This window comes from Pongo abelii, chromosome 2, assembly GCF_028885655.2.
Source record: "Pongo abelii isolate AG06213 chromosome 2, NHGRI_mPonAbe1-v2.0_pri, whole genome shotgun sequence".
Lineage (NCBI taxonomy): Eukaryota > Metazoa > Chordata > Mammalia > Primates > Hominidae > Pongo > Pongo abelii.
Window position 1 is genome coordinate 117,039,649 of NC_085928.1, and position 22,370 is coordinate 117,062,018.

A 22,370-nucleotide genomic window follows, 5' to 3' on the forward strand; every position below is an offset into this window, starting at 1 on the left:
TCTGTTTTGGTACCAGTACCATGCTGTTTTGGTTACTGTAGCCTTGTAGTATAGTTTGAAATCAGGTAGTGTGATGCCTCCAGCTTTGTTCTTTTGGCTTAGGATTGACTTGGCGATGTGGGCTCTTTTTTGGTTCCATATGAACTTTAAAGTAGTTTTTTCCAATTCTGTGAAGAAAGTCATTGGTAGCTTGATGGGGATGGCATTGAATCTGTAAATTACCTTGGGCAGTATGGCCATTTTCCTGATGTTGATTCTTCCTACCCATGAGCATGGAATGTTCTTCCATTTGTTTGTATCCTCTTTGATTTCCTTGAGCAGTGGTTTGTAGTTCTCCTTGAAGAGGTCCTTCACATCCCTTGTAAGTTGGATTCCTAGGTATTTTATTCTCTTTGAAGCAATTGTGAATGGGAGTTCACTCATGATTTGGCTCTCTGTTTGTCTGTTATTGGTGTATAAGAATGCTTGTGATTTTTGTACATTGATTTTGTATCCTGAGACTTTGCTGAAGTTGCTTATCAGCTTAAGGAGATTTTGGGCTGAGACAATTACATTTTCTAATTGAAGGCAATGAGCAGCATTCACTCTCCACTGAGCACTGTGGTAGGCACTTTATACTTCACATACCTCTTAAGTAGATCTTAATCTCCCCATTTTATAGATGAGGGCACCAGGCTCATGGAGCTTGCCTAAGGTCACCAAGTCAGAAAGTAGGAGCATATAGGTTTAATCACAGCAATAAGTGAGGAGTAAAGCCAGATTCCACAATTTAGGTCTAACATATGATGGCATCATAATTACCTCTTGCATTTCTTTCTCAGAGTTTAATCTTGAACAGGCTTTGTTAATTTGCCACGCTGCTCCCAAATTATTCCACACTCATGAGGTTTTTCTGTCACAATAAAAAGACAACTTGTTTGCAGTCTCACTTCTGCTAAGTTCCGGCTTCTTGCCTCAGTGGTCTCAAGGGCAAAGGATGAGAGAAATCTCTGTACTTGATTTTTTCACAGGCATTGACTTAACATTTCGGAGTCCTAAAATATCATAGCTTGGTTAATAGTAATTAATGTTTTATAGTGCTTGCCCTTTAATTTACAAGTAGTTTTCCCCATACATCGTCCCACCAAAGCTCTCGTTTTCTCACACATTCTGATAAAACCAAAGAACATATGGTAGGTAATGATGTTCTCACATCAGACAAACACAAACTAAACTGACTGAAGGATATGCTCCATGAGTTTATGTAATAAATTCATCTTTATTTCCCATTTCCTCTGTATTTCCTGGTTCCAACAGGATATTCTGGTAGCTTTTCCCATCCAACCAGAAACAGGAAGCACCTGAGAAGCCACGTCCTAGTGCCAAACCAGAGACCAATTTTTTAAGAATTCAGAAGCTTGAGACATTTTGGAAAGATCCCCACATATTTAGAGTCTCTGCAATCAAACCAACCTTCTAATGTTGTAAAGGGAGCACAGCTGGCCCATATGGAGACTTACAATGAGGCCACAGTTATAGAACAATGGGTGGCCTTGCTGAGCACTTTCACCTGAGTTTTCTCGGGAGCTCCTCACCATAACCCAAAGAGGTAAATGCAGTGGAGGCATCACAGCATCAACTCCCACTGAGAGGCCAAGTGACAGGCCTGAGGCCAAAGAGGCAGAAGTACAGCAGAGCCGTCCTCAACCCACAGCCCTTCCACGGTCTTTCCACCATCCCACAAGAAGTGGGTTTAGAGGCAGCCGTCCCCCTCCTCCCTTGCCCTGTGCCCGCCACCATGACCAGCCTCAAATTTCCACCATCCCTCTCTTCTGTAGTCTCAACAGCCTGCAGACTTTAAGTGAGCTTCAGTTTTTCCATGTGTAAAATGAAATAATGCCACCTTGCACTTGGATGCAGCTCAAGCCCTTGGGGACAGGCTCCAGCAGTACACACTGGCAGGAAATTCTCTCTCCACATGGCCCTCCCACTTTTAAAACACCATGTCCCCTCTCTGTTTTCCCCTGTAGATGGGGAGCTTCTTGATAGCTGGAACTGTGTCACTTGGGTTTTGTCTATCTGGCAACTAACAAGTACTAAGATTAAGTGGACTCTATTCCCCATACACAAGTCAGTCACCTTATGATGATTAACAAACACTTGCTCAGAATACAGTATGTTGTACATGGCATATTAGTATATATATATGCTTAGCATATATTAGCAAGTATATGCCAGACACTGTTCTAAGGACTTAGAAGCATTAACTCAGTCCTCTTCATAGACCCTTGAGGTTGGTTAGGCACAGAGAACTTAAATAACCCATCTGAGATTACACTGTTAATAAGAGGAAGTGGCAGAACCGGGACTTGAACTCTGGCAGTCTGGGTCCAGAATCTGTGCATTGGCCACCAAGCTACTCTGCCTCTCCATTGTGTGGCATGTGAATAACAGATTAGAAAGAAAAACTCAGGCCATCACCTCTCTGGACCTCATGAAAGACAGGAGGCTGCTCTAGGTGGTATCTGAAAGGTCCTGTCAAACTTTAAAACCTTCCCATTGTCTTTAACCATAATGTGACCCCTAACCTGGAACAGAGAACTTGCATTACTGAGTTTCTCCACATTGGGGAAATAATGGTGACCTTAAAAGCCAAAGTAGGTCTAGTTTAAACCACAAAACAGGGAGGTGGAGATGCCTAAAGCCAACAGAGCACAGACAAGAGCCCTCTCACTATCGCCGGCATCCTCCCAGCCCCACCCGTCCAGTCCAGTCTTCTAGAAAAAAACTCAGCATCTTCTACCCCTCTCCTCTTACAGGGCCAAGAACTATAGAAACTTTCAGTTTAGTCCCCCATTTTTCTAAGGGGCTGCTCTTATACCCCAATACTCCACATGCCAGACCCATCCATCCCTTATTTCCCACCCTGGGCCAATGAATGGGTTAGCATATAAAAGTGTGTGTGCGCCCATGGGAAGGAAGATTGGGCAGGGGCATAATCATTTTGCTAATTTCTTCACTAGTTCCATTTAACCGTCTTTAAGTCCGTTGTATTTTTGGGATAGTTCAGTCACCCTTTCTTGTTTTGTGAGGGTTGTTCACTGGCTTTTACTTCTCGTTTAAATTAGAAACCCTAAAAAACAAACTAACAGAAATTACCATTAATTACCAGGACACAAAATGGTTTGCTGAGTCAGACACAGGCTAGCTTCAAAATCCTGCTCCACCATTTATTGTTTGAGTGACCTGGGGCAATTCACATACACTCTGAGTCTCCGCTTACTCCTCTGTCACAGGAGAATGACAACACAGAAGGTGGCCTTTGGGCATCCCACCTGTCTCCCCCCAGCTCCTACCACCGTTCCTGTGATGTGGCCTGACTGCCACCTGCCAGCACCTCTGTTCTGGAGGCCTTCCCAGCCCACACACATGGCAGGACAGGATGCCAGATGGAGGAAGCCCCTTCCCCTCAGCCCTCAGGCAGGAGGACTCAAGGTGTGTGCTCCACACTGGCCCCAGCACCCACCCCAGAGACTGCACCCACTCGCCCAGGTAACATGCTGAGGAGTACATCTTCGATGGGCTGCCTTCCTTTCCCATTCTTACTTCCCCCTGCCTCACTGGTGACTTCTAGAACAATTTCCAAAATAAAATACCTGTAATCAGACCCAAGAAAAAAAAGAAACAAACATTTTTCACGGCTTCTGGGAAGATTAGATGAGAGAATGTGTAAAGACCTCAGATCAACACTGGCCTACTGATGATCCACAGCTACTTAAGAGAAAGTAATGCAGAATTATGAGCCACGTGGACCTGCGTACACATGGACATTGAGCTCCACCTCCCTCTTCGGAGGGCTGTCCTTGTGCTTGTGGTATATACAGAGGAATCATCAGGGACCGTCATGTGTCCCTGTCACAACATGTCATCTTCTGGGAAAACCAAAGTACTGGTCCTACGCATAACTAGTATAGTTCAAGAATCACTGCCTCCATCACCCTGCTGAGCCCCTCGCTCCTTCCCAGCCTGAAGAGCTGCCCCACCGGTTGTTCCAGAGGCTTTTCCTTCTTCTTCCTTGGGAAAAAGGAGGAGTAAACTGGGGCAATGGAAACACAGACTTGACACACGCTTTGCATTTCTGAAACCAACGATCCCTCCACTCTTGATTGATTATATCATCCTCTATTTTTAAGATGAAGTTTGTTTTTCTTCTGTTTGGGACAATAAAGATATAAACAGGGCCAGAGTTTCATTTCCCTAGATGGCCCAGCCAGAGCTGATCAAATGCTGATACAGAGGAGAAAGAAAAACCAAAGGAAGGCTCACTCTATAGGGGAGAGGGTTTGTGCCTCCTGCAGAGATCTTGCTGGCTCTTCTGTGGGGGACGTTTCCCAGAGCACCCTACCTGTGTCACCTCAGTCCCCAAAAGGGTCCCAGTGTCCATATAGTGTTTCTCATGAATCCTTTTTAGTGTCCACAAAATTTGAAACCTAGGAAAACCCAGGGAGGCCCAAAGACAATGTGGACACAAGCCAGTGAGACTTCTGTCCAAATAAAGTAGGAGGGGAATTCAGAAATAAATAGTCCAGCACTCAGAGAAGGAGCAGGTTCCAGCTTACCCAAAATTAGGCCGAGAAAACTTGAAACTACAAGCTATCAAACGGAAGAAAATAACCGTGTTTTCTGAACGCTTAAAGCTCAGATTCGACTGGGCTAAATAGTGACTGACTCAATCACTGTTAGTGATTGTCCTCGATGCCCAGGCATTTGAAGGTTCTAAGTCTGAGAGGATATATTTTCCTTCCAAGTGCCCCTTGGTGAGGAGCTCTTAAAACCGCATTCAGGATGCGCCCAATTCTCCAGCATCTGCCTGGGCTGCAGGACCACATGGGAAGGAAAGTCAGACCTGGAATGTCATGAAATGCTGAGAGTTTGGAGTGTCAGGTTTCTGTCCAGCTGTTGCTTTATGAATCCTGGGTCTCCTCTCCCCCCGGCCTCAGGACATCTGTCCACAGTGCAGCCAGGAGCTGTGTGGGAGCCTAATGACTGACTTGGAGCTGCCTGGGGCTGTAGAGATCATCTGGGCCAACCACTGAATATTCGGACAAGGAAACTGAGGTCCAGAGAGAGAAGGTAAGTTTCCCAAGGCAACACAGCACCTGGCATTACCAGAAAACCAAGGCAGCTGTTAGGTCACTTGGCTAAGGCTTGGTGAATTTCGGTCCCTGAGATTTCATAAAGCTTGGCAAGCACCATGGGCTCTGCAGCCAAGTCAGGAGAGGGTTGGAAAGGCCTGGGACTGCTGCCCCCTCTGTACCTGCCTCTTCTCTGGGCAGGGCCTTGGGGACCAAGAGACCATCTGGGGGCAAACAGTGCTGCCCTATCATGAGCATGTGGAAAGCTGGGGAAATGTTCAGCTGGTGGTACACAGAGGTGGGGAGGTGGGCTTAGGGCATGAGATGGGTAGGGGGATGAGGAAAAATCAATCCATGCTCACCTTCATAGCAAGGGATCAGCGTCCTGCCTTTGGCCTGGAGGTTGGAGGGGATGATGTAGCAGAAGCCATGGGGTAGGATGTGGTCGGCTTCATAGTAGATGTTCTTCCAGCGATGAGCACAGGCCTAAAGGGATACAGAGCAGGTGAGAGCAGGAAAGTTGGCCCCAAAGGATCACCAAGCAGACACCTGTCAGTGCCAGATGTTTCTTTCTGTGGGAGAAGAGAGGAGCAGAGGGACCAGAAAGCCACATCTTCATAATAGGCACTGTTCTGGGCATCAGAAAACTGCATGAACAGGAACAAGCCCCTGGAAGCCTACTAGGAGATAGGAAATAAATATATCAACAAATGAGAATTGTAGCTAGTCCTGAGCACTGGGAAGGAATGAAACAAGGTTATAGAATAGAGAATCTGGGAGTGGGAAAGAGAGTTTCCACCAGAGATCGGGAAGGCCTGAAGCATGAGGGGAAGAGGGTTCTGGGAGGATTCAAAGGATAGCAGAATGCAAAGGATACATCGTGAGAAAGGCTCAGAGGCTCAAGAGAAAGAAAGGCCGGTCTGGAGTGACCATGGTGGGAAGGAGATAAGATCAAAGAGGCGGCCAAGGTTGGACCACAGTGGGACATGGGAATGGCTGTGACTTCAGCAGATTTGCAATGGGAAGCGGTGAAGAGTCTTACACAGGTGAGAAGCATGATCCAAGTGACAGTTTGGAAAGACCATTTGGCTGCCCGGTGGAGACTGCAGGAGGGCAAAAGTGCAAACGAACACCAGGTGAGAGATGATGCGGGTCTGGACCAGGAGGGGCAGTGGAGATGGGCGAAGGGGATGGCTTCAGAGCTGACAGGCCCAAGGGACTGAACCGATGTGGAGACGGCAGGGAAGGGAGGAATGGCTGATATTCAACCATGTTTCTACCCACAGAAACACTTCAGCATGCATCTCATTAACTAGGAGTAAATGTGTGTGGAGAGTTGTTTTTTTATGGAAACTTACATATAGCAAAATGCACAAATGAGCTTTGACAAATGTGCACACTCATGTCACCAAGGCCCTAGCAAGACACAGAACATCTCCATCTCACCAGAAAGTTCCCTCATGCCAGGGAGTGGCTGGTTTCGCCAGGCAGGTCAAGGAGGGCCTCTCTGAGGAGAAAGCTGAAGGAAGGTTCACGGCCAAGCGTCTTGGGGTGCATGAGAGCTCCGCATGTTGGGGAAGAGGATGGACAGATGCATTGGCCAGCTCTCCAGAGGAGCCTCTCAGCACTAGGGTCGAAGCTACGCAAGACACCATGAGGCAGAGCAGCTCTGCTAACAGACACTGGAGCAGTGCCAGCAGCCAGGATGTAAGCCTGGATCGTCCTTCTGCCACACCAAACATGCTCCTGCCTTCTGCTTGGACATGACAGTGGCCCCAGTTCCCGTGCATGTCTCTGCACATGCAGATGTCACTGCTGCGCTGATGGAAAGCCAACCTACTTACTCAGAGGCACACACTCTACCCTGCCCAGCCTGTTCCACTTCTCCTGGGCATTCACTACACACTTCTGATATCAGTTCACTTCACCCCGGCCAGTGAATGCATTTTCTTAAAATATTGCTTTTGAAAATAATCAGTTTTTAACATCTTGGTTTGCCTCCCTTAAACGCACTGTTTTGTAAGTGATAACATTCAGCGTTCTTATGGCCTACCTCTGACCTCTTCTGCAACCCTGGAAGGTGAGCAGAGGTGTCTTTAGAATTCCTATTTTCTGTACGAGAGCACCATGTATCAAAGAGTGCTTTGCCTAAGTGGCAGAGCTAGTAAGTGCTGCAAACAGCACTGGAATCCAGGAATTCTGAGTCTTCCTTGTTTCACTATGAAGCATTTTCCATCTTAAAACTTCTCATTCCTACCTGAGAGGCCATCAAAACCCACCCCCTGGGGCAGGCCTGGTGACTTTATCCTCTTTACAGCCCCCCTGCCACATGCCACAGGACACCTGAAATAACCACTCTGGGGTCGAATGGAATGCCCCAGGTCACCGAGTGAGTGAGGGGGCTCTCGGGGCCTGGTTCTCCCTGACATCGTTCTATGATAAGATCACAGCCTTCTAAGCTCTCTGCTCTTCATCCTTCAAGCCACTGCCACCAAGGCCCTGGACAAGGCCACTCTCTGCCCAATGGCAAAAGAGGACACAATCAGAATGACTCTCAAAACCTGAGCTTGCCCACATTCTGCCTCTTGTCGTATGACATTAAACTACAGAAAACAATCTATTGTTATTTTTTCTGTTGCAAACCACATTCACTCCTCTACTTGACACTGTTTTGTGCTAAAATAGCAGGTTTCTAAATAGACTGAAATGATATGAGGCAGACAACTATAAAAAATATATCAGTAAATAATCACTCCATACTGCTAAATAATTGATTTTTAAAGTTCTGACTCAATTCCTATGGCTCGCAAACTTGAATCACTTATTGTTATCTAATTTGTGGGTAAATCAGTTATGTTTTGGTTTTGCTAAGTTTTTGGACTTAGCAAAGCCCTTGGCTTCAAGGGCTGACCATGTTTTATTGTATTTCTGAGTTGGAGGGGCTGTGAAAAGAGGCGGATGTTTATCATGGTGCTGTCTGATAGCCAGCTGCACACTGACACTTATAGGAAGGCTTTGCTGTATTTAATGTCTGGTGTATTGTCTCATTTTTTAAGTGCCATAAACTATTTAAGGGGTGATCTTGGAAAATTCCTAGAAGATCCAAATATTGCATTTCATACTAAACTAAAATTAAAGCATTCTGGGAGGTCAGAGATCAAAGTGTCAAAGGAAGGATTCATGTAGGAAAACAATGCAAAGTGTCTCTGAATATAAATTACAGAAAGAGAAGGCTGTGTTTAGCCTTGATTATCATTATATATACACACATGTCAATCTGACCACTACATTTTAAAAAAATTCCTAGGGACTGTCTCCAAAGCATTAGTAACTCCATCAATCTCTCCAAATGAGTTCGGCTGTGAGAGAAGAACAGGAGAAGGAGAGCATTCTCTGAAAACAGCAAGACTTGTTCAAACTCAGATTTCAATTAATCATAAGAAAGGGGAAGGAGGGCCTTGGATTCTAAGATTACAACTCTTAGAATCTGACACATTTCAAGGTATAAGGATTGCTTTTCCTCCCAAAAGAGGAAAAAGAGAAAGAAAATAAACACTTTATTTCAAAGGCCTTTTTTGTTGTATGGAAACAACACATCCCTCCTAGAGGTGGGTAATGGCACTTTCCGGGTGCCTCGGCCACAAAGGCACATCAGTCCCTGCCAACCCTCCTACATTCGCACATGCCACAGAGATAGCCAAAGCTTTTGTCACGCATCCAGGTCCACAGTGCATGGCCACAACTGGGCCTGGCTGCTGAGAATGGTGTGTGGTGGGATCACAGAGAGGCTGAGATGCCATGAGACTTCCCTAAGAAGCTCCCCAACCGAGAAGGAGGGAGTGGCCAGGAGGGGCATTGGGAAGGCACTGCTGGGGTGTGAAAATGTTATTCTGAGGACGTTCACCTAATGAAAATTTATTGAGGTATACATTGATGATTTATACCTTTTTCTGCATGTGTGTTACAGCTCAATAAAAAGTTCACTTTAAAAAAAATCGGAAACAGAGCAACAGAAGTAAATGCAAAAATGTACCCTGTGGCTTTGAAAAAAAAATGGACAGATGGGAAGCACTGAACAGATAAGGACAGCCCTGATATTTAGAAAGGAAATGACAAAAAGAAACAGAGAATACTGCTTCTGCACAAAAATAATCTAGAAGCTTAAATTATTTGTTGTCTGAGCCTTGCCAAGTCTGATGAAAAGGGGCAACATTAGACTTGAACATTTTGAGTTGTCCTCCAAAGTCTGAGAGCAGCAGTCAATGCCTACACAGAGTTTACTCAGTGGTTATTTCAAGAAGTGATTCCCCTCCCCGCTCATTTCTAAAATGTCATCTGCACACAGGAAGCTCAGGGTGAGAGAGTGAGAAGGGAAGGGGCTTGCCTCTGATCCTGATGCTATCTTTACATCCAGCATCATTTGTTCCTGGGGAAAACCTGGGAGGTGCAACAGTGTCCATGGAGCTGAGATGGGCAGGCACTAAGCCAAGGTCAACCTGCCAGACCAGCCTGACAATCTGGTCCTTGCCAGAGCTGGTTGCTGGGTCCATGGGCCACATAATACCTTTGGTCACTGAGACATTTCACACCCCATTGCAGCTTTCAAATTCTCCATTTGTTCTTAGCTTTTCTATCAGCACCAGACACCACTTTCAAAAAAGCCAGCCCACCTCTCCCTCTTCAAACCCAACCTTGGAATCCAATATTGTGCTCCTTGGGGATACTGGTCTCTTGCCTACACCCCCAATGTAAATAGGGACACTCACTGTATCTTGTTTTTGCCTGTCATTTCCAAGGAACATTTTACAGAATGTTTCCTGGTGTTTCCTTCAGCCACTTAGAATCAGCCAACAAGAAAAGATGGCAACTAATTTGATTTCTAATTGTTTTAACATTGACCCTCAGTCCCTGTATTATTCAAACACACTTTCAGATGCCATTCCTTAGAGAGATGTCCTCTAGATGCTGAGAATGAAAGCGGGTAGAAGATTTGGTCTCTATCCCCAAGTGGCTTCCATAAAAGGGGACATATGGCCACAAAATAAATTATACACACAATATAAGTAACAAGATGATGTTGAGTTCCTAATGACACAAAAGATGCTCAGCTTGTTCCAGAAAACCCTTAACAGGCTTCACAGAGGAGGCAGAGCCCATACAGGGGAAGAAAGAGAAGTGCCAAGGACAGAGTGGGGCAGGGGCAGAGGGGACTTAGGACAAGCCTTTCCTAGCAAGATTGCCCATGTGCAAAATGCCATGAGGATAACTCAACAACAATAAAAACCACACAATCCAATTTAAAATTGGGCAAAGGACCTAAACATTTCTCCAAAAAAGATATAAAATGACCAACAAGCAGAGGAAACAATGCTCAATGTTACCAATCATCAGGGAAATGCAAACCAAAATCACAATAAAATATTATCTCACACCCATTAGGAGGGCCACTATTTAAAAAAAAAAAACAGAAAACAATAAATGTTGGCAAGGACGCGGAGCCACTGAAACCCTTGTGCACTGTTGGTGAGAATTTAAAATGCTGCAGCCATTTGGGAAAATAGTATGGAGATTTCTTAAAAATTAAAAATAGAAGTACCATATGATCCAGTAATCCCACTTCTGGATGTATACCCAAAAGAATTGAAAACAAGATCTCAAAGAGATATTGGTACACATTCATAGCATCATTCATCACGGCAGCCAGGAGATAGCACCAACCTAAATGTCCGTCAACAGATGAAGAAAGAAAACATGGTGAATTCATACAATGAAATATTATTCTGCCTTTAAAAAGGAAGGAGATCCAGTCACATGCTACAGCATGGATGAACCTTGAGGACATTATGCTAAATGAAATAAGTTCCTCACAAAAGGAGGAACACCACACTCCACTTATATGAGATCTAAAGTAGCCAAACTCTTAATAGAACTACAATGTTGCCAGTAACCAGGGGAAGGAGAAAAAGGAGAGTGTTGTTCAATGGATGTAAGTTTTGCAAGATAAAGTTTAAAGGTTTGTTGTACAACAATGTGCCATACAGTTACCACTACTGTACACTCAAAATGGTTAAGGTGGTAAGTTTTATGTTATGTATTTGACCACAATTAGAGAAAATTTTTGCAACCTACTCATCTGACAAAGGGCTAATATCCAGAATCTACAATGAACTCCAACAAATTTACAAGAAAAAAACAAACAACCCCATCAAAAAGTGGGCAAAGGACATGAACAGACACTTCTCAAAAGAAGACATTTATGCAGCCAAAAAACACACGAAAAAATGCTCACCATCACTGGCCATCAGAGAAATGCAAATCAAAACCACAATGAGACACCATCTCACACCAGTTAGAATGGCAATCATTAAAAAGTCAGGAAACAACAGGTGCTGGAGAGGATGTGGAGAAATAGGAACACTTTTACACTGTTGGTGGGACTGTAAACTAGTTCAACCCTTGTGGAAGTCAGTGTGGCGATTCCTCAGGGATCTAGAACTAGAAATTCCATTTGACCCAGCCATCCCATTACTGGGTATATACCCAAAGGACTATAAATCATGCTGCTATAAAGACACATGCACACGTATGTTTATTGCAGCATTATTCACAATAGCAAAGACTTGGAACCAACCCAAATGTCCAACAATGATAGACTGGATTAAGAAAATGTGGCACATATACACCATGGAATACTATGCAGCCATAAAAAATGATAAGTTCATGTCCTTTGTAGGGACATGGATGAAATTGGAAATCATCATTCTCAGTAAACTATCGCAAGAACAAAAAACCAAACACCACATATTCTCACTCACAGGTGGGAATTGAACAATGAGAACACATGGACACAGGAAGGGGAACATCACACTTTGGGGACTTTTGTGGGGTGGGGGGAGGGGGGAGGGATAGCATTGGGAGATATACCTAATGCTAGATGACGAGTTGGTGGGTGCAGCGCACCAGCATGGCACATGTATACATATGTAACTTACCTGCACGTTGTGCACATGTACCATAGAGCCTAAAGTATAATAATAATAATAATAATAATAATAATAAAAAAGAAAAAGAAAAAAAAAAAAAAAAAGAAAAACAAACAAAAGGCACAAGGAAAGCAGATGGTGTCAGACGCTCCTCTTTGCCCAGCACCCATATACAGTGGCTTACTGAGAGGATGATGCAATAATTTCATAAGACTTTTAAAAAAATGTCCTGCATGCAATTAATTAGACAGGACAATCCATGGCACCATTATCCACAAACGCTCCAGTGCTGCCTTCTTGGCTCCCTTTGCTAAATCTTCCCTGTGGTCCTCATTGCCATTCACTGTCCCCAGAAATGACTCCTTTGTGATACCGACCTGTGGTAACACAGAATTCTGTCTTGCCCCCTCTGGAAACGAGCCCTCAGCCACAGAGAGGTTATCCTTCCTTGCAGAGAGGAAATATTTTCACAGGAGCAAACTCTGACTCCAGGCTCCATGCCCTTAAGAGCATCTTGTGTTATGCTGCCACGGGGCCACCACCTCCTCTCTGTTCTGAATCAGGACCTCGGGCTACCCTTTGATTTACAGATGAGTCAGCTTCTTCCCTTTCTTTCCCCAGAATGGTAGACAAGGTTTAGCCCCTCTGGGCCCCATTTGTCCAGTCAGGGTCAGGCCACCATGCCTGGAAGAATGTGGAAGTTTGGAGAGGGTCCAGGGCCAGCCATGACAATGATGAAAGGACTGGAAACCAAGGCAAACAGTGGGCTCAAGGAGCCTCTACAGGACCTACAACGGCTTCCAGGAGGGAGGCCCCCATGATGCTGGCGACAGCATCCAGCTGCTTCCTCCTCTCCCAAGGGGTCCGACAAGGGGGAGATGCTTAATTGTGCTGAGGATGGAATTCGGATTAACAGCTTATGCCATGAAGAAGTTTAACACAAAAGTGGGCTCCTTAGAGAGGGGACAAAAACACTTTGCCTAGTTCCTTAAGGAAAACCTGTTTCCCCTGGTCTAAAATACACACGAAACCCTCAGCTTTGCAGCATGTGACCCAAATGAAGCCCTCCATAAGCGGCAGCTAGTATTACTTTCCCTTCTTGAGCTGATGCTTTTATAATAAAAATCTTCATACAGTTTCTGATAAAAGTCAAGGGCAAGAGAAAGCCTATGAAGTCAGAATAGTTGTTCACTCACCAAAGGCAGAGGAACTGACTGGAAAAGGGTGCAGGGGTCCTTCCGGAGTACTGGCAATGGGGATGCATAAGTGTACATGTGTGAAAAAAAAAACCCACCAGGCTGTACACTCACAGCTGGGCGTGTTAAGTGCTTTAGCATTATACCTCATAGAAAAGTTTAAAGGAAAAATTGACAAAAACAAAACCTCTGCAGCAGTTAGAAATTCCTTTTGTGTTGAGTCTAATAAAACTTCCTGTGATGATGAAAATATTCTCTCTCCGTGCTTTCCAACAGAGTAGCCAGTAACCATTTGTGATTACTGAGCCATTTAAATGTGGCTAATATGACTAAAAACCTGAATTTCTAGTTTAATTTGGATAAATTTAAGTTTAAATAAGTACACAGGGCTGGTGGCTACCTTACTGCACAGCACAACTCCAGGATCTCAGGATTCTCAAAGGCAAAGACTTTTCTATCTCCCTCAAAGCACCTACGGATCAGAATACATCATAAGCACTTTGGAGGTCCAATAAATGACTAGTTAACAATAACATTTATTTCATAAAATGTAATATTATGTAGCGATAAACAGGAATGAACTACTGATACATACAATAGGGATTAATTTCAGAAAATATTATTTTGAGTGAAAGAAGTCTTATATAAAAGAGCACATACTGCAGGATTCCATTTATATGAAATTCTAGAAAAAGCAAAAGTAATGTATTATACAAATCACAGCCGTGGTTGTCTCAGGTGGGAGGAGTTGGCTGGAAAGGGACATCGGAGACTTTTGGGATGATGGAAATATTCTATATCTTGGTGGGCATATGGTTACACAGGTGTGTACAATTGTGAAAATCAAGACTGTAATCTTAAGATTTGTGTACTGTAAATTATACCTCAATTTAAGACACACACACACACACACACACACAAATACCTATGTAATGAATGAGATGTACAAAGCACTTTTCACATATGTTTTATTTTTCAATAGTCACATCTCAGCACCTTGGGACAGACATTATTCACATTTGACAGATAAAGAAAATAAGAAGATAAGTCATTTGTCTAAGCAGTAGTCCAGAATAAGCAACCTCAAAGCCATGCACTTGTCACCATGCCATCCAGCCTTCCTAACAGATCATTCATTCTCAGAGTGCCACCCCCTTCCCACAGCACCCCCAGGAGGGACTTACCAACACACGGCCATCAGCCTTGGGCTGTCGGGCCAGGCTCACCCCCATCCACTCATCATCGCGGTCTTCTCGGCAGGTCTTTCCGCAGGACGTGCCCCGATTCTTCCCTGGAGAAAGAGAAGAGCCAGATGTGGGTTGAGGAGTGATGTTCTGCTGGCTGCCTTTCAAAGGGTGGTCCACAGCCCTATGAGGAAATAAGGAACTTTCCACAAAATGTAAATCAACTCCATCACTATGTACTATATTGTTTAATCCAGACAACTGTTTTTTTTTACATAGCAAGGCTTTCTTTTTTTTTTTTTTTTTTGAGACAGTCTCTCTCTGTCATCCAGGCTGGAGTGCAGTGGTGCGATCTCAGCTCATTGCAACCTCTGCCTCCCAGGTTCAAGCGATTGCCCTGCCTCAGCCTCCCAAGTAGGTGGGATTACAGGTGTGTGCCACCACATCACACTAATGTTCATATTTTTAGTAGAGACGGGTTTTCACCATGTTGCCCAGGCTGGTCTCAAACTCCTAACCTCAAGTGATCCGCCCACCCCAACCTCCCAAAGTGCTGGGGTTATAGGCATGAGCCACTGCACCCAACCACATGGCAAGGCTTTCTCACGGAAAGAGGCAGGGCTTTGATTTATGTTCTGAAGCAAGCTCCTTAATTTGTTACGCACCAGTAACAAACAGTTCACAAACCTCTTTTTCCGCTAAAGAAAATCACAATAACTCTTTATTTAAAAAACAATTAGAAGATCTTGGCCAGGCATGGTGGCTCACACCTGTAATCTCAGCACTTTGGGAGGCTGAGGTGGGCGGTTCACTTGAGGCCAGAAGTTCGAGACCAGCCTGGCCAACATGGCGAAACCCCGTCTCCACTAAAAACACAAAAATTAGCCGAAGGTGGTAACATACACTTGTAATCTCAGCTACTCGGGAGGCTGAGGCAGGAGAATCGCTTGAACCTGGGAGGCAGAGGTTGCAGTGAGCCGAGATTGTACCATTGCACTCTAGCCTGGGTGACACAGCAAGACTCTGTCTCAAAAACAAACAAACAAAAAAAAACAAAAAACAACAAAAAAATTAGAAAATCTTTATGCAAAAAGACTTTGGAGAAAGAAATACTTGCAGTGATGATTATAACAAAATAGCTCCTTTGTATCGATGTGCCAAGCACAGTTCTGTGTACTCACCTGTATTATCTCACTTAATCTTCTCAAGACCATCCTTGTGAGGTAGGTATATCAGTCTTGATTTTGAAGTGAGGGAACTGAGGCCCAAGAAGCTATAGGACATTCCCAGTCAGTCCCAGCTGGGCTTTGAACCCAGTCAGAACCATCTGATTCCAAAGATCTTATATTTTCTGCTAGATCAAAGTGAGCTTTTATTTTATTTTTTTATCTTTTTGGAGACAAGAGTCTCCGTTCTGTCACCCAGGCTGGAGTGCAGTGGCACAATCTCAGCTCACTGCACCCTTGACCTCCTGGGTTCAAGTGATCCTCCTGCCTCAGCCTCCTGAGTAGCTGGGACTACAGGCATGCATCACCACATTCAGCTAATATTTGTGTTTTTAGTAGAGATAGGCTTTCACCATGTTGCACAGGCTGGTCTTGAACTTCTGGGCTCAAGCAATCTGCCCACCTCAGCCTCCCAAAGTGATGGGATTACAGGCATGAGCCACTATGCCCAGCCCAAAGTGAGCTTTTAAAAACATCCATCTGATCATATCTTTCCCTAGTTAAAATGTAACACCTAAAATTGATTTCAGCAGCCTCCCCACTCACACACAGAATAAAATTCCGGCACCTTGCCCTGGCCTGCTAGGCCCCACGTGGCCTGGCCCCAGCCTGCCTTGCTGCCCTCCTGTGCTCCACTCTCCTGGCTCCCTCTCCAGCTGCACAACCTCGCTCTGTGCTTCCAAATGGCACCTCTGTTTGGAGGCTGTGCTTCCTGCACCTGCCCAGCTAACGACTACGCATCCTTCTAATCATGTCGAAAGATCCCAGACCTTTCTTGACCCTCCGATCTAGATTAAATCAAATACTCACCTTCCCTCTGGTCTTTTCTCTCTCAATTACTTGTCTTAATATTTCTTTTGCCCACTAATTTACGGGGCTAGGGATGGCAGGATGCTTGTTTGTTTTGTTCACTGGTATATCCCAGTGCTTAATAACTATTACGTACTCAATACATGCTTGTTGGAGAGAAGGAGGGAGGAAAGGAGGGAAGGATGGATGGGTGAGTGAATGATCAGGCCATCCTGGGAAGAAGAAGAGCAAGGTATAAGGGTACAGAACCCATTTCCAGCACAGCAGTAATGGTCACCCACCTCGAGCCATGTCCAGTTCAGTGCATCTCCGGTCAGGGTTGGTGTGAACACGGCACTTAAACACAGCCCCAGGAGACTTCACTGAAGGGCTGTATTTGGAATCTGCCTTTGGTGCACCCACAAGGACCCTGCAGCAAGAGAAAAAGGCATTCTGTCACAACCTACGATAAGAAAATAGGAGGCAGATGGCTAAGTATTCACCCAACCACGGGTGGGCTCTCTGAGTGCTCACTTTGAAAATCACATTATTATACTTTTCTGTATGGGCTTGGGGGAGAGGTCCTAAAGTGAAACCTGTTACATCTTCCCCAGGCACATTAAAGCTTAAGGAGGCTGAATGTGGTGGCTCATGCCTGTAATCCTAGCATTTTGAGAGGCCGAGGTGGGTGGATCGCTTGAGCCCAGGAATTCCAGGCCAGCCTGGGTGACATGGCAAATCCCATCTTCACAAAAAAAGGCCAGGCAAGGCAGCGCATGCTTTTAGTCCCAGCTACCCAGGAGACTGCAATGGATGGGTGGGAACACATATAACCAACAAAAGGTTCCTATCCAAAATCTATTTTAAAAATTCCTCATTGATTAATAAGAAAAGACAAGTCAACAGAATAGGCCAAAGACAAGCATAGATACTTCACAAAAGAAGATAGCCAAATGGCCAATAAATGCGTGAAAAGGTGCTCAACTACGTTAGTTATCAGAGAAACTCAACTTCATACCAACCAGAAGGCTCAAACCAAAAAGACTGAAAATGCCAAGTGCTGACAAGAATATAGAGTAACTAGAACCTTCATACACTGCTGGTGGGAGTATAAACCATTAAAACCACTGGGAAAACTATTCAACAGTTCCTAATAAAGCTGAACATGCACCTACCCTTTGACCCAGTAATTCCATTTCTAGGAATATACCTAATAGAGATGCATACATTTCTACCAGGAGACATGCAAAATGTTCAAAGCTGCATATGTAATATCAAAAAAAAAAAAAAAGAAGAAGAAGAAACCCAAAGGCCCATCAGTGCTAGAGTGGACAGGTAAATCATAGTACAGCAATACAACAGAATTCTATGCAGCACTGGGAGGCCAAGGTAGGCCGATTGCCTGAGCTTAGGAGTTCGAGACCAGTCTGGACAACATGGTGAAACCCTGTCTCTACTAAAAATACAAAAAAGTAGCTGGGCATGGTGGCAGGTGCCTGTAATCCCAGCTACTCGAGAGGCTGAGGCAGGAGAATCGCTTGAACCCAGGAGGCAGAGGTTGCAGTGAGCTGAGATCATGCCACTGCACTCCAGTCTGGGCAACAGAGTGAGACTCTGTCTCAAAAACAAAACAAAACAAAACAAAACAAAAAAAGAGTTCTATGCAGCAATGAAAACAAATGAACAGCATTCAACTGCAACCACAGAGATGAATTTCACAAATACAATACTGAACAAAAGATGCCAGATACAACAGCATACTCACAGTCTAATTCCATTTATCTAAAGTTCAAAAGCAGGTGAAATTTAACTATAGTGTTAGAAGGCAGGATAATGGTTACCTCTGGAGAGGAGAAAGCAGGGTTGTAATTAGGGAGAGGAATTGCTGGGGGTGCTGATAATGTTGTCATTCAACCTCAGTGACATTATACAAATTTGTGATAACTGTATATGATATGGACACTGCCCTGGATGTGTTACATTTCAGTAACAAATAGAAAATTTAGAAACACTATTTCTCTTCTGTCTCCCCCTCCTCCTCCTACCACCCACCACACACACAGCATGGACATTTAGGGGCAAACAGGAAAAAAATAGCAGCAGTGTGGAATTATCAACGGTATCCTCTCTCCCACTGCAAAACAGAAATAGAATAGTTTGCATGCAAACAGGAGCAAGAATGAACCTCTGCATCCTCCATCTTGAACTGAAAAGCTGCCGAGGGTGAGCCATCCCCAGCAGGAGCATCCCCCGGCTACAGAAAAGGGGCAAGACCCACCCAGAAGACAGAAGAGGCAGGTTTGGGCCTGTGTGAGTGCAGAACACTGGGGAAATGGCAGTAAGCTACCCTCCAGACGTTACAAAAATAATTCTGACCTACAGTTTTATGCATTGTTTCTGGAAAGCAGTCAACAGAAGATCTATAGCAAAGAATACCAAACAACACTAATCAGGCACGGTTTGTGCTGAGCTACGAGCCATTTGGAAAAGGTCTTGGACAACGAGACTTTAAACAAAATCCACACTCATGTTCAAAGAGTAGAAAACGCCAAGCCACTCCTTAGTGAGAACAGGCGTTGTTCCTTATCTCCAGCAGCCTAGAAAAGAGAGGGAATTCACCTTGCAAGGGTTTCTTCCGTATCATGAAATAGATCATCTCCCACATGCCTTGGAATAGAGTGCATTACATATTATGTATTTGTGGAAAAGGTGTTTAGCAGAGGTTAGGATGACCCTGGACAGCTTTCCTGGGGATGTAGAAAGCTGACCCAGGCTCCCCACCCTCTGCCCTGAAGGCCACCTTCATCTTGGGATCTCAGTCATTCACTGCACCCTGGTCTTGGAATGCTGCTGCTCCTCCTGCAACACTCCAGCTAGGCAAAGGGGCAGAGAAACAAGGCCTCCACATCTTAAAACAGAAGTCTGAGGCCCTCAAAGGGGACTCCAGCAAAGGCTGGCAGATACCACAAGGGACATCGTCACTAACCTGGCTCAGAGACATGGTGTAAAGGTTCATGGGAATGTGTGTGGGTCCCATCTTAATTCCCACTGCCCTGAGCTCAACACCTAGAACCTGAAGAATCGGAGGGTACAAAGAGCCAGGGAGACCCACCCCTCACAGGAGTGTCTCCTTCCAGGTCAGTCTTGGAGGGTCTGTATCTGATTCCATGAGGAAGATGCCCTGCTGGGGAGTGAGAGAAGCAAGACTCCCAATGGTGCAGGTACCCAGGCTGCCCTGCGGCTCCTCAATAATGCCCTGGAATGCTCCTCCCCAGGTGTTTGCTGGGCACAACTGCAGAATTCCCAAGCAGAAGCAGGGCTGGAACCCACAGCCCTTTGGAAATCGAAGCTAGCACTTTCCCAAACAGACCACATTGCCTCCCTCACCCACACAAGAGCAGTTTGGCTGGCCCTTGTCTGCTCTAACTCAAATGCACAATGACGTACAAAACAAAACTCCAGTGAGAAGAAAGCCACATTAAGGGATCAATTTTCCCCCTTGCTCTGGGGGCTGAGCTTTAGAGCCACTGGGGTAAGTCAAGGATTGCACTCTGTAAGACCAGCTGTTTTCACAGGTGAGAAGAATTAGCAGTTTGCCCTGTCTAAACTGCTGAAACATCCTCAGCCTTTCCACAGGTCAGCTTCTAAGACCTGGGGAGCATAAAATACCTCTTCCACTAAAAAACCCCAGGGCCACAGAGCAGCGTCCAAAAATTCCCACCAACTCCAAATTTACATCAGCACAGTGACTAATTGCCACTTGTAATTTATTTTACAAAAATCACAAAAAAATTCACAACAGTGAGAATTTATCACGTCCAAGGGAAGGGAAATGGCTGCAAGAAACAACAGGTTCTTCCTCCACTGTGTCTCCCAAACTGGCATTGGAACCCTGGAAATTTCAGATAATGCCATGGCTCCAAATTCACAGACACAGATTCATAGGTTATCTAAGCAGGAGGGGACTCTGGAGAGCTTAATTCCCAGGCACTGCTTCCTCCAGCCTAGAGCCAAGACTGAGAGGGACAAAGTTTACACCAAAATCTAAAGTGGAAAGGAACCTGCTGAATTATTATTTCCTTCCAAGCCCAAGGTACTCAATGGTTCTAACAACAGTGGCTGATTCAAACCCTGATAACAACCTTTCAGTTCAAAACTTCTGATCAGCTGGTCAGATGAAAGGTTTTTCCCAAATCCTGTGCAACGGAAAATCAGGCTAGAGATAAGGGGGCGTGCACACACACATGCATGACACTCACGGGGTGGCACACGAGAATGTGCTTGTATCTATGTGTTTACAGAACATCGTGGCTTCCTCCGCAGCCCGGCACTGCTCTGTACCTAGGCCACTGTCCAGCAAGACTACCGCAGGCCAGCCCATGAGTGAGTCTTTTCCGAAGTTAATTCAGCTGGCTGTTTACCAGGCTGATCCCAAGGGATAAAGAGATTACCGTGGCCCGGAATTCAGAACAAGCCACTGAAAAGATGCCATCTGCTGAGTTATAAAAAGACATCCTAGCCACTTCAAACATCGCCCCAACTCTCCTGGTACTCTCGACAAGACAATGTTCCTTTCCGCTATGGTTACCACATAAAAGGGCCTGAGTGTCCCCACCAACAGGCTGCCATCAACAAAGCATCAAGCTACTTCTCTGCTTTGCTTGCTACTTCAAGTGTGGTCCTTAGACCAGCAGCATGGGGAACACCTGGCACTTGTCGGAAATGCAGAATCTTAGGCCCCAGCCCATTAAATCAGAGTGCATTTTAACAAGCTCTCCAGGTGATTAATAGTTTAAGAAGTACTATGTAACTATCTAAACTGATTACAAATAATTACGTTCATTTGGAGCCAGTAGAAGAGATTGCCCTTGAGAAGCAAGGCTCTCCTCCTATCCCATCCCCGGTTAAAGATGCCACAAACTCAAAGGCCCTTTTTTTTTTTTTTTTTTTTTTTTTGAGATGGTGTCTTGCTCTGTTACCCAGGCTGGAGTGCAGTGGGGCAATTTCCGCTCACTGCAACCTCCACCTCCTGGGTTCAAGCAATTCTCTTATCTCAGCCTCCCTAGTAGCTGGGTACTACAGGCACACGCCATCATGCCCAGCTAATTTTTACATTTTTAGTAGAGATGGGGTTTCACCATATTGGTAAAGCTGGTCTTGAACTTCTGACCTCAAGTGATCCACCTACCTCAGCCTCCCAAAGTGTTGGGATTACAAGCCTGAGCCACTGTGCCCGGCCTCATAAGCCTTTTAGGTCCTCTTATCAATGCAGGACTCTAAATTTCTAATTAGGGCAACCAGCATGTAGCAGGCACATAGAGTGTGCAGGTGCTGGGTTAGGCTCATTATGGGCAGGATCAAATTTAGTCTTCACAGCAACCCTACGGGAGGTACTAATATTATCCCCATTTTACAGATAGGGAAGCAGGTGGCCAGAGGAGGTTAAGATGGTTATTCATGTTAAGATGCCAAGCTGTAGCATGCACCCCAGTAGTCAAATACATCACCTGTGCCCTATTCTACCCACCCCACATCAGCCTGAAAGGAGGAAAAGGGAACCAACAGGTACCCAGTACCCCCTCTGGTGCCAGCTGCTCACATATGTAATCCCCACCTGAGCAAGCCCCAGTGAGCCTTTGAGGGCAGCTCTGAAGTGAGAACTCTGATGTGAAAGCTCCGTCAAGTCAAAGGGCATGCTGGGGTTTGGAAGAGAAAAGAAGACCTTCCCCTCCCCATCACGCTCAGGTGACTCAAAAGGTGAACTTCAATCACCTTGCTTTTCCAAAGCATTGACACTGCTGTCATGGTGTTTACCAGAGGTTTGCCTCTCTTAATAAGCAGTGCTGGTGCATCGGTTCATGCACCAACACTGGTTATG

General features: G+C 45.1%; 1 protein-coding gene across 2 annotated transcripts in view; it reads right to left on the minus strand.

The window, feature by feature from the left end:
* ITGA9 (integrin subunit alpha 9) overlaps window positions 1-22,370 on the minus strand; it is a 387,085-nt gene that overhangs the window by 351,418 nt on the left and 13,297 nt on the right. For both annotated transcript variants that reach the window (XM_024245138.3, XM_054552331.2), the window contains exons 2-4: window positions 16,795-16,922; window positions 14,478-14,584; window positions 5,477-5,600 (exon numbers count right to left, since the gene is read on the minus strand). In XM_024245138.3, coding sequence (XP_024100906.3) covers window positions 5,477-5,600; window positions 14,478-14,584; window positions 16,795-16,922 — 359 coding nt within the window. The remainder of the gene's footprint in view (window positions 1-5,476; window positions 5,601-14,477; window positions 14,585-16,794; window positions 16,923-22,370) is intronic.